At 37.9% G+C, this 12,062-nt stretch overlaps 1 protein-coding gene across 11 annotated transcripts in view; it reads right to left on the bottom strand.

The window, feature by feature from the left end:
• Positions 1-223: 223 nt before the first annotated feature.
• Positions 224-12,062, bottom strand: part of gab1 (GRB2-associated binding protein 1) — a 71,946-nt gene continuing 60,107 nt past the window's right edge. For 7 of the 11 annotated variants that reach the window (XM_061770900.1, XM_061770901.1, XM_061770899.1 and 4 more), the window contains 6 exons: positions 10,069-10,161; positions 9,058-9,151; positions 7,491-7,620; positions 3,809-3,937; positions 2,618-2,772; positions 224-1,275 (listed from right to left, as the gene is read on the bottom strand). In XM_061770900.1, the coding sequence (XP_061626884.1) occupies positions 1,251-1,275; positions 2,618-2,772; positions 3,809-3,937; positions 7,491-7,620; positions 9,058-9,151; positions 10,069-10,161 (626 nt within the window). In that variant the 3' untranslated portion in view covers positions 224-1,250. Of the gene's footprint in view, positions 1,276-1,629; positions 2,773-3,808; positions 3,938-5,709; positions 5,786-7,490; positions 7,621-9,057; positions 9,152-10,068; positions 10,162-12,062 lie in introns of those variants that run through there. The other 4 variants (XM_061770894.1, XM_061770896.1, XM_061770895.1 and 1 more) reach the window with 4 other exon arrangements.

The following is a 12,062-nucleotide window of genomic DNA, read 5'->3' on the forward strand; positions in this document are numbered from 1 at the left end:
ACGAGTGCGAATAGTTGTTTGTTTATATGTACCCCGCCTCTTGCCTGAAGATGGCCGGGATAGGCTCCGGCACGCCTGCGATCCTAGTGAGAAGCGGTACGGAAAATGGATGGATGGATGGATTACTATTAGTAGTCTCTGAAAAAAGTAACTCCCTATTTTCAAGTACTTGTAATTTATTTCTGAACTATAATTCTTACAAGAAATGAACATGAGAAGAAAGTGTATTGCATGGAGTTTTATTTAAAATTCGATATAGGCGCTAGCATGAGCCACCAGTTTCTCAAGCCACCTGGGAACCGCATTAACTGATTTCACAAGGAACTCTTGTGGGATGGAAGACATAACTTGTCGTATTCACCCTTCAAGTTCTTCCAAATTCGTTGGTTTGGTAGAATACTTTAACCAACCCCACAGAAAAAAGTCGCACGGTGCTAAGACAGGACTTCTGGCTGGCCACGCATACGGACCACGATGACCCATCCATCTCCCAGGGAAGTGGGCATTCAGCCATTCACGAACAACAATAGCATAATGTGGAGGAGCGCCATCTTGCATGAAAATTAAATCTTCAATATTCTCCCAAGTACTGATAAGCGGCCAGATTTCATCTTTCAGCATGGTGAGGTACCTTTTGGCATTCATGGTATCCCAAAGGATGAAGGGACCCACAATCCTGTCCGACGTCATTCCACACCATACCATACCAATTCTGCATTTTTTCTGAGGTAATACGAGGATCTTCTCCCGTCCGGTAGTGGCAGTTGTGACGGTTCACAAACCCACTGATGTGGAATACCGCCTCATCACTCCAGAGGATATTTTTTAAAGAGATCAGACCAATCTTGATACTAAGCTATCATCGCCTCCCCACACTCCAATACGAATGTCGCGGTCTGCAGCAGAGAGTGCTTGACAGCAGTGCGGCTTCCAAGCACGCCGTTTAAGCTCCTTTTTGCGCACAGTTCGCACACAGTGAAAGGAAAGTCCACTTTCCCTTGCTGCTTGTCAAATTGACTTTTTCTGGCTATGCGTGAACATCTCTTGAACAACATGCACTACCTCTGGGTCACTGTAGCGATGAGTTTTGCATGACAATTCTTGATCGTCTTAGCGTCAACTTGAGGAGGTCTTCCTTTAATGGTCCTCCACCATCTTTGCACTTGAACAACGGATCTCCAAACTTCGTAACGTGCCGCGAGCTGGGCACGTTCCTGTAGGTAAGACGTCCAGCCATTTTTGCAGGGCTTTCAAATTTTAAACAAAATAATCGATCTGAAAAGAAAACAAGAACATAGATTTAATTCCCATACATCATGGAACATACACAAAAAAAACAAATTTGAAAAATATTACAACATATGAATAAATTAGTATTTTAAAATAGGGAGTTACTTTTCAATCACCCTGTATATTATTAGTGTTCGCGTCAATTTTAACCTATTGTATGTAAAAAAAAAAAATAATATTTAAAAAAAACAACAACAACAATTTTAAAATACAACCATTTTGTGGAACTGTCGACAAAGTAAGATGGCTGTCAGTATCATAGTCAGTGGTCAAACTTGAGGGGTGTAATAGCCCCCCAAAGACTGTGAAAAGTACATGTAATACACAAAAGAACACACATACTTGAGATTGGATTTTATTTAGTCCACTTGGAAATGTGTACATTTTTCTCGCAAGATTAAAAAAAAAAAAATAAGGTGTCATTCACTTGGCAGTCCATTATCACAAAGAAACTGCTGGGGAGGTCCAAAAGTCCAACGAAGGTGACTGTTTTTTTTTTTTTTTTTTTTTTTTAGTAGGCACGTTTTAAAAAAAGATACACATTAAATCTAATCAATGGCAAAAAATATGTACAGCTATGACAGCACACGCATGGGATGTTTCACAGGTTAGTAAGGCCATTTTGTGTTCCTGTTACTGACAATATTATAATCAGTTTGAAGTATACCGAAGAGCGGTCGGAAATGAGGCGAAAGGTTCAGAAAAATTCGACGTCAAGAGAATACGGCGTTAAAATAAATTAGTGACGACTTTTACAGTTCATTAGGACGCGTACCTGATTTCGACGCTTGGAACTTTTTTCATAACTTTCGCATAACTTACAGAAAAAGTGGCGGGGTTGTTGAAAATGCTCACAGTAAATGTGTCCGATAATCACCATAATCAACAACAGCGGTATGTCGTCACCATACCAGCAGGATTCTACCCTGCAGAATCTGCGCACCTTCGGAGTCGAACATGCTAAATATTCCATACGAATAAAAAGGACACTTTATATACATAACACTTTTTGTACAGTCGTCCGCCACGTTGACGGATTCGAACCACAAGCGAAACTCAAACTGAAGCCCTTGTTGACACATACGAGTTCCGTCTTTTTTCCGATCACTTTCCCGCCGCTGTTTGCAACTAGCATCCCTTCAACCAGTGGTGATAGAAAACCCTGCTAGTAAAAGTGTTGACGAATGATCGCGGTTGGTCCGGTCGCTCTGCCGACTTCTGCAGAATCCCGCCGGCAGTGCAAAAAGCTAGAAGATGGCGGAGTGGCTACGGAAATACCGCGAAGGACGAGGGGTTCGGGCGCGAAAAACGACAAAAATTAGGTCACTTGGCTCCTTTGGATGTCGTGTCCGTCTCTGTGGATTGGCGGCCGTCGTTCCAGGCCTCACGGGTGCTCTTAAGGGCTTGCGTCCGTTGCTGGTCCACCACCACGTAGTCCACACGCTCATCCGACGCTGCCATGCCAGAGCCACTGCTCTTCATCTTCAAAACAGGAATGTAGTGGGGAAAAGAATGGGGACAAATGTAGAGACAATAAACTTCAGGGGAAAAAAACTGAACACCAGTCAAACAGGGTACACGCATACCAACAATCAGTGACTTCAGCCCATTGTTGAGTTGACATTTAAAGAGAATCATTTACAGAAATCAGGGTGTAACTTGCAATACAATACACATACAGGTACATCTCAATAAAATAGTGTCAAAAGCTTACTTTAGTAGTAGTTCAATTAACAAAGTTAAACTCCTATAGAGATGCAGTACACACATTCAGCATGACATATTACATTATTTTTTTAAATAAGCATAACTTACACCAAGTTAATAAACAGCAACCGAAAACCAAATAGTCACCATCTCGAGACACAACAATGTTTCGCAACAAGCAATCAAGAAACAATGGAAATTATTTTAATGTGGAAATTAGATGGGGATTTGCCCTCTAAAAAGTATTTTCCAAAGTCTTTAACGATATCTATGTCTGCGTACGAAAATAAACTGACTTTTCTACCATATTCTAATTTATTGAGATTTACCTATCTCCAGTATCTCACATAAGTGAGTACGTCCCTCACCTTATTGTAAATATTTTATTATATCTTTTCATGGGAAAACGGTAAAAAAAGAAAATCACACAGCCTTTAATGTCTAAACCACTGGCAGCAAAACTGAGAACCCCCCTACATAAAAACGTTACCCACTTAGCAGTCCATTATTTAAAAAAAAATTGAGAGGTGTACTCTCTTTTATGATATACTGTACTGTATAATTATACTATAAACGGTGTTTTTGTGATTTTTCTTTGCATCAACATGATCTCCTCCTCTACAGTTTGTTGTCAAAAAAGTTACTGCTCTCCGTAATCGGGTAAAATGTACGTTCAGTACAGCACCTTCTGCGTGTCAATTGAATGCTAAACATTTATTCCAACACAATGGACACATGGGAAGACTGAAGGTATTATTGTGTACACCCTTTAAGACATACATGAGGCGAGCATCAATGGACGTCAGCCTACCTTCCGAGGTGGAGTGGACTTGCCGGAGTCCAGGTCCAAATCCAAGTACTCCACCTGCTTGTCTCCCTTGGGCTTTACCATGGGGCTACTCCCGCCGTCCACAGTCATCGGTGCGCTCAGCTTTGTGCTCTACAGTCGCAGTCACAACAAAACGTCGTTTCATTGACAGAAGAAGAAAAACTCAGCGACACTGTTAGAAAACTCACTCTTGTGTTGTCACAATAGAATCCAAAAATTCGGTTTGGATGACAAATGTGAGATTGAAAACTAAATATATAAATTACTGCTACTACTGAATTGTAGTGGAATAGTACAGTGGAACCTGTGAAGCTGAACAGTTTGGAATTACATTCCAGTGATGTACACAGGAAGTTAAATGGCATTTAGGTTTTAGGGTTTACTATAAACAGTGTGAAACGTATTTTTACACTTGCATGACAGTTAAGAATGCAACTATTTTACCAAATACTACTTTACGAAAAAAAATCTCTTATGATCGCAACAGTTTGATGCAGGAATTAATACAATTTCCATAATTTTCTAATGGGAAAAGTTCTTTTTGATCACTGATTAATGGTGCTAAAATTATTTTTACACTTGTATAACACTTAAGAATGCAAAAATGTTACTTTAATAAATTGTTTGTATAACTAATACATTTTCTACGGTGGAGAAAGTTGGACCAAGTAACAGATTAATTCAATTTCCACTGGAGAAAATTCTATTATATAGCAAAATAAAAGGCTTTAACCTATTTTTGCACTTGTATGACAGTTAAGCAAAAATATTTTTTTTAAATTGCTTGAATAGTAACCAGTAATAACTGTTTTATGATGCCGATAGATTGGCCCAGGAACAGATTAATTCCATGTCCATGATTTCCAAGGCAACACTTCTATTCGATTTCCAAATTACAGTGTTTAAGATATCGTTACATGCATGATAGTTAACAATGCAAAAAAAAAATGTTAATTAAAAAAATCCTGTCTAGTTAATGAAGGTTTTATGATGATGAAAGTTTTATCCAGAAACAGATTAATTACAGTTACGTGATAATCTATGGGGAAATTCTACTAAATTGCCAAAAACTGTTTTTAACCTATTTTTGCACTTGTATAATTAATGTTTCAAAATGGCCTGTATAGTTAAATTTTATGATGGTGGCAGTTTGACACAGAAACTCATTAATTCTGCTTCTATGGGGAACATTCTATTACATTACCTAATAAAAGTATTTAACCTATTTTTACACTTGAGTGATGAATGTGAAGAAAGTAAAAATGTTACTTTTACAGTTAATACAGGTTTCATGATGGCGATAGTTCGACCCAGGAACGGACTAATTCCATTTCCACGATACCAATGTTCAAAATTCTGTTCTGTTATGGATTAAAAAAAAACTTTTTTTTTTTAACACTTGCATACCATTTAGGAAAGTGAAATTTTAACTAAGAAGATGCTTGGATAGTTAATAAAGGTTTTAGATGGTGAAAGTTTGACCCATGAATTGATTAATTCCACTTCGTATGGGGATTTTTTTTTTCTTTCTTCTAAATCAAACAGATGACGTTCAACCTTGGTTGTTCCACTGTAATTAAAGGCAGATAAATGGTGAAATGTGATTTGCAATGGAGATAAATACGATAATTTAGATTTTTGTCCTTTGCAGTTCAACAATTACAATGACTATTGGGCTATTGTGACAACACTTGACTTATTCGGACCTTGATAGCTTGTTAATTTGTAAACTACATGTACGGTGGAGTCATTAGAACTAGGATGGTGAGATACTAATCAACATTCGTGCATCTAAAACCTCTAATCACATAAAAAGAAGAAAAAAATTCAACAGACACCCTAATGGTGGCTCTGACATGTTCCAACGTGGCAACCCTGCTCACCTCCTCTACGGTGTCAAGTTCCTCCACCTCCCTCTTTACGGGGGTGATGGGGACCGTGCAGTAGAAGGACTCCTCTCTACACAAAAAAGCGGGAGGAAGGAGCAGCGAAGGAAAGAGGAGATGAGCAGGTAAAAAAATGGTAAAGAAATGAAGAACTTGAGGGATTACGGCGCAGGAAGGAAGGCGGTGAGTGGCTGGAAAAGGCGAACAAAAGGGTTAAAACAGGAATGGAATGTCTACTTAAACGTTCACTGATGCGTTAAAAAGACATTCAATCAAGGGACAAAAGTTTAACAGAAAAAAAAACAAACAAACAAAGATTTCTTCCAAGAACTGAAAACCTGAAAAGCAGCAGAACAGAAATAGACTAAAAAGGAAAGTGGAACAACAGCAGGAAGGAAAACAGAGGAGTCCGTCTGGAGCAGCCAGTCATTTGTTGTTTGGCTTTGGGAGATGAGCAGGGACTCTAAAAATCGGGATACTGTCTATGCTATGCTGTATAATAGGAAATATCTATCAAGCAATAACGGAACAAAGCCTTCAATTTGAATGGCCATTTTAAGTTGGGTCCTCTAAATAAGTGTATGGATATTTTTCATATGGACTTCTATTTGTATTTTGTATTGTATTTACAATATTAATTGTATATTTAAAAATATTTATACAGAGGTACTTCCAAGGTCCAATGAACACAAAGCTAATAATTTGGAGACAAATGTCTGGGTAAAATATGCCTTACATTTATTTTGTAAATATTTTTAACTGGCATAAAACATGACATGAACAAATCCTGAGCCCCACCTTGACTGTGTTTTTGTGAAAAAAAAAAAAAAGGACTTTTGATCAGTAAAGACGTAAACGGCTAGATTAGCGTCTCGTCCTAGCAGTCGACTGGCTAGCTCCCACGTGCTTTTTACTTGTGATCAAAAGCTAGTGTTTTGTTTCTCGCTACTTGTAGCTTTTTGTGAACGAAAGCGATTGATTCAGATCTCCCGCGACTAGTGTCATATATTCGAGTCAATTCTGTTTGAAAAGGAGCGCCGAGTGAGTAAAGATGTATACTGTAAGGATAGACATTGACCAGCTTTTTTGTGAACAGGACTTTGATTTGGATATTCTGCAACTGCTGATGTGCGTTTCGTTTGTGCCATCTGACAAGAAGGAGCACTGAGTAAAGATGTAATTGATGTTTAATGCCAGTTATTGGTTTTGTTTTGGCAAATGTTGTTCAACAGGCTTGATAAAACTCATAAAGGACTGATTTGGATCACCAGTGCCTGGTGTCCTACATTTGAGTACATCCGTTTGGCAAGAATGGAAACAAGAGTAGAGATGGAGATGCTAAGTTACCTTCTTGCGCCATCAGTTTGTGCTTTTAAGTAAAGATGTCAACTGTTAGGTTAGTTCATCACGCGAGCCGCCATTCGCTTCCCACCTGTTCTCAAGAGGTGTTATGTGCGTCTGTTGTTTTAACATACAGTATTACGTTATACTGACATTTATTACCCTTCCTCGCCAGTGTCTAAAGAGTATTTTATTGATGTTAACGTAGTATTATTAAACTGGTTAACTTCTTTTACAGATGTACGACAATTAAGTTAAAATTTTACTCAAAACAGTTCCTGTGCAGTTAATAAAGGTAATTGACGAATTATACATACAAATTGGAAGTACCACAGTATAGCAACAACCCACAAAGATCACATTTTAAGCCTCAATAAGAGTACAGCATCTTATATACAGTATGTAGACAGTTGTTAGGATAGTTGTGTGTTACATACTGGTTCATCTGACTGGTTCTTCATATTAGAGAGCATGGCTACATAATTCTCATCACTGTCCTCGGAGTCAGTGCTGGAGGCGGTGCTATGCACTGATGGGGGCCGGGCGGGCATGGGGAACCTAGAGAGACTGAGCAGCATTCAATGTTTACACACACGCATGCACGTCCAAGGAAACACACACCCTCTATGGTGAACACAAAAACATGAGACCACAAGAGCCCCTGCGACATTCGACACAGAAATAAGAGCTCAGCACTGCGTGTTACATAAGCGACAGGGGATCTCAAAAGCTGCTGGGATGAGCCGTGCTGTGGTCACCAACTACATTAATGCATGAAAGGTTAGTGTCTACTTTAGTGTCATCTACTCCTTGAAAAGGGTGTGTTCACACTCACTGTCTTTTCCCTGCACAAAGCAACCAAAAACTCAAAAGAGGAAGAACGTGTCCAACCGTCATACTTTAATTTATCAAGACAAAACCATTCAGCGATGCCGTATTTCCTCAAATAGTGGCCAGACGTTTCTATTTGTCCAACTGCAGAGAGTATCAGCATTTAGTAGGTCCTTATTTTAAAAGTGCAGTTTTTAAATAATATATATTAAAAAAAATGTAAATAATGTATTGTGTACAGTGGGTACGGAAAGTATTCAGACCCCCTTCAATTTTTCACTATTTTGTATATTGCAGCCATTTAAGTTAATTTTTGTTCCACATTAATGTACACACAGCACCCAGTGACAGAAAAAAAAACTGATTTACTAAAAAAGAAAAACTGAAATATCACACAGCCATAAGTATTCAGACCCTTTGCTCAGTATTTAGAAGTACTCTTTTGAGCTAATACAGCCATGAGTCTTTTTGGTTATGATGCAACAACACACCTGGATTTGGGGATTCTCTGCCATTCCTCCTTGCAGATCCTCTCCAGTTATGTCAGGTTGGATGGTGAACGTTGGTGGACAGCCATTTTCAGGTCTTTCCAGAGATGCTCAATTGGGTTTAAGTCAGGGCTCTGGCTGGGCCATTCAAAAACAGTCACTGAGTTTTTCTGAACTCTCACTGAGTGTGCTGAGGGTAATTTATTTAAGGATGATCAGAAAAATGGACAGCACCCGAGTTAAATATAGGAGTGTCACAGCAAAGGGTCTGAATACTTATGGCTGTGTGATATTTCAGTTTTTCTTTTTTAATAAATCAGCGAACGTTTCAAAAATAAAACAAAAAATTGTCAATATGGGGTGCTGTGTGTACATTAATAAGGAAAAAAATGAACTTAAATGATTTTAACAATGGCTGCAATATAACAAAGAGTGAAAACTTTAAGGGGGTCTGAAAACATTCCGTACTCACTTTATATTTATTATTTTCTAATAATTATGTTATATAATTACAATTACATAAGCTGTATAGAGAGGCATTTATTAAAGAGAAGGTGTTTTATTCATTATGTAATTTATTTGAGGAAATACGAAATATCATATTTTCTTCAACTGTCTGAACACACCCTTGGTTCTTGTCACCATTATTTAAATGTTTTTTTTTAAAAGATCATTCCACACTTACTCCCGTGCGAAGGAGCGAGTGACGGGCGAGCGGACCGGCGTGCAGGGCTCCTCCCACTCGGGCACGGGTTTGATCTCCAGTGGCGCGGGTTTTCCTGAAACAATGCACAACATGGTCACTCACACAACATGATGGACAACTTAGTTTTAATATAATACTTCATCTTTTTATGATATGAAGAACAACAAGGCAGCATTAGTGGGTTAATGGTGGTAATTATTTTAAACGAACAAAATATGTGCCTAAGTGTCATGTATACAAGCATGTATGTTATGTGACTCACTATTACTGTATGTCATCTCTTTTTGTACTCAGTACTTATGATTTTTCCACAAATATTCCCGAGTGTCTATTTGGAGGAGGTGTTTATTATTTCATCTAAACTTGTAGTCAGTTGGTACTACCGTTTTGGCAAAGGGATTTATTTGAGGGAGTTTTTTTTTTTTTTTTTTTTTTTTTTTTTTATAAACAAATCGGTTGGTTAGCAACAGTTCAAAGTTCAAACGCCGTGGACCAGCCATATTTCAGCAATTTGAAGAAATACATTACACTAGTCCCATTTTAATTGCAGGGGTTATGTTCCCCCACCCCCCTCCATGATAGACAAAATCTGCAAAGTAACGAACATATTAAATTTTATCATTAATATACAGTTTAAAGCTTGACGCACAGTGCCAATACAAAATATGCATGGAGGGGTTCACTGTATTTGTGAAGAGTGCATAGTGTAACAAAATTAGCAACCAGTAGGGAAAAGTGCTAATTGGTGATGATATTTAATACCAACGTGACTAAGTAAGAGTTAGGAGAGTTAGTGATGCCGGTGTCAAATGTAAGTCATTCACAAGAGAAAGACCGGATTAAGCCTATGGTTTCATACACCATCGAGGCAAAAATTGTTGTACATTCATTTGTGACAGAGATGACCCAACCACCACTGTAAACATGCAGCAAAGTCAAGAGGAAGACAAGTCAAGAGGACTTTTATTGGGTTCAGTGAAGAGTACCTACCCTTGCGGCGTCCCCGTGGGAACTCGCCTACAGTTTGGGAGTCGGTTCGCTCTAAACCGACCCCCTTTGCTCTTATTACTTTAGGACTCTGACCTGATTGGCGAAAGAAGATATAATCATTTCAATTCACATCATTGCCAAATTTCTTGCCATGCAAAGCCGCTCAACGCCCAAATCACACCCACCCCACCCCCGATGACATTCGCCATGACAACACAAGAGCCATGCTCCCCTCTGCCCCCCACCCAGAAAAACATTCCCCACACGGCTTCCCACACAAAGACTGACATCACAGCTGTGCAGCATGCATGACGAGCTGTGCGAAAGCACGGAGAGTCCTTGGAGGCGTGTTGCGGCAAGAGAAAAAATAAAGAAAGAAAGACGTGCTGTCGTTTGACACACACATGGCATTCACGCAAGGAAACCTACAATGTTTTTGATACTTCAAAAATCTAAATAAAATTGCCGAAATAGTTCAACCAGGTTAAGCAATCAATTTTTCAGATGGGTTTGGTCTGAATAAAAGGAAAGAACACTAAATAAAGTCACAATTTAACAAGAATAACATCTTGTGTTTATTATGAAGAAAAATGTCATAATTTCATGAGACTAAAGTTGGATTAGATAAAAAGTCAGAATACTATGAGAAAAGTAATAATTTCCCAATTGCAATATTCTATCTATTCTATCCCTAAAAAAGTATATTTTTAAAGGATAAATTCGCAATAATTTTATACAATTTAACAAAGGCTAAATGTATTTAAATTTAATTAAGTCATAATTACAAAAAAGGAAAAAACTTTAAAAAAATAAAATAAAATCTTAATTTTACAAGGGTAATAATTTTACAAAAATAACATCCAATATTATGTTAAAAAAACACTTACAAGTGTAATGTAATATTTTAAGAAAAAGTTTTATTATGATACAATAGTTGTAATTTGAGGTGTAGATTCATGAGAATTAAGTAGCAATATTATATTTCAAAAGCCATAATAAGAATCAAGCCCTGATTTCAGAATTAAGTTATGTCATGAAACGTTTTAATTTTACAAGAATAAAGTCATAATATTGCAAGAAAAAACTGTCATAATTTTACTAGAATAAAGAAAGAATATTGTTAAATGTAATTTGACAATAATAAAGTCAGAATACCTCAAGAAAAAAAGTTGCAATATGAGAAAAGAGCACTAAGTTTGTTTAAAAAGCTGAAATTGTTTGAGAAAAAAGTAATATTGTAAGAATAAAAGTCAGAACTTTCCAAGAAAAACTTAACAATTTCAGCATTTGAATATACTATTATGCCTTAACAGGCATAATAGTATATTCAAATGCTGTAATTTTACAATAATAAATTGTAATATTACAAGAGTTATATTATTACAATAGAAAATGTGTAATTTCACAAGAATAAAGACCTCACATTGTACAACCTTGTAATAAGGACACAAACAGAGCAGATTCACGCAGATGGAATTTAAAGCTGCCGATTACAGAAATGTCAGCACGTTTGTTGAAGTCATTTCCCGGTTACGCTGCCATGATGTCACGTTGTTCATCCAAGATGTTTAAAATGAGTTAACAAGTTGCCAAAAGCATAACAACTAGCCTCGACGTCGGCTATCAAGACCGTGAGCTGCGCTGTATTTGTTTACGGAGTTGACGCGTGAGTAGAGCGCACGGGAAGGTACCCTACCTGTCCCTTACATAATATGTTCCATGTTGGAACTCGTACTGTATAAACGGTTGCCCCCGCCTCCCCCCTAAATATCTGAATACATGCACCGTCACACCCCTAGAAATTGCGGTCCAAAGCTAGCTGAACTGATTTTCTTAAATCATATTTCCTCGTTGTAGTTTCTGTACTCAACATTCGGTTTCAATGCTCTCTCTGACCCCTCCATTACTCAGCGTTTGGCCCAGATGGTAATTCCCCCTCGCTATGAGCTCCCGCATCAAAGCGCTCCATTCACACGCGGGAAACAAAGGGGATA

Source organism: Phyllopteryx taeniolatus, chromosome 4 (genome assembly GCF_024500385.1).
Source record: "Phyllopteryx taeniolatus isolate TA_2022b chromosome 4, UOR_Ptae_1.2, whole genome shotgun sequence".
NCBI classification, from domain to species: Eukaryota; Metazoa; Chordata; class Actinopteri; order Syngnathiformes; family Syngnathidae; genus Phyllopteryx; species Phyllopteryx taeniolatus.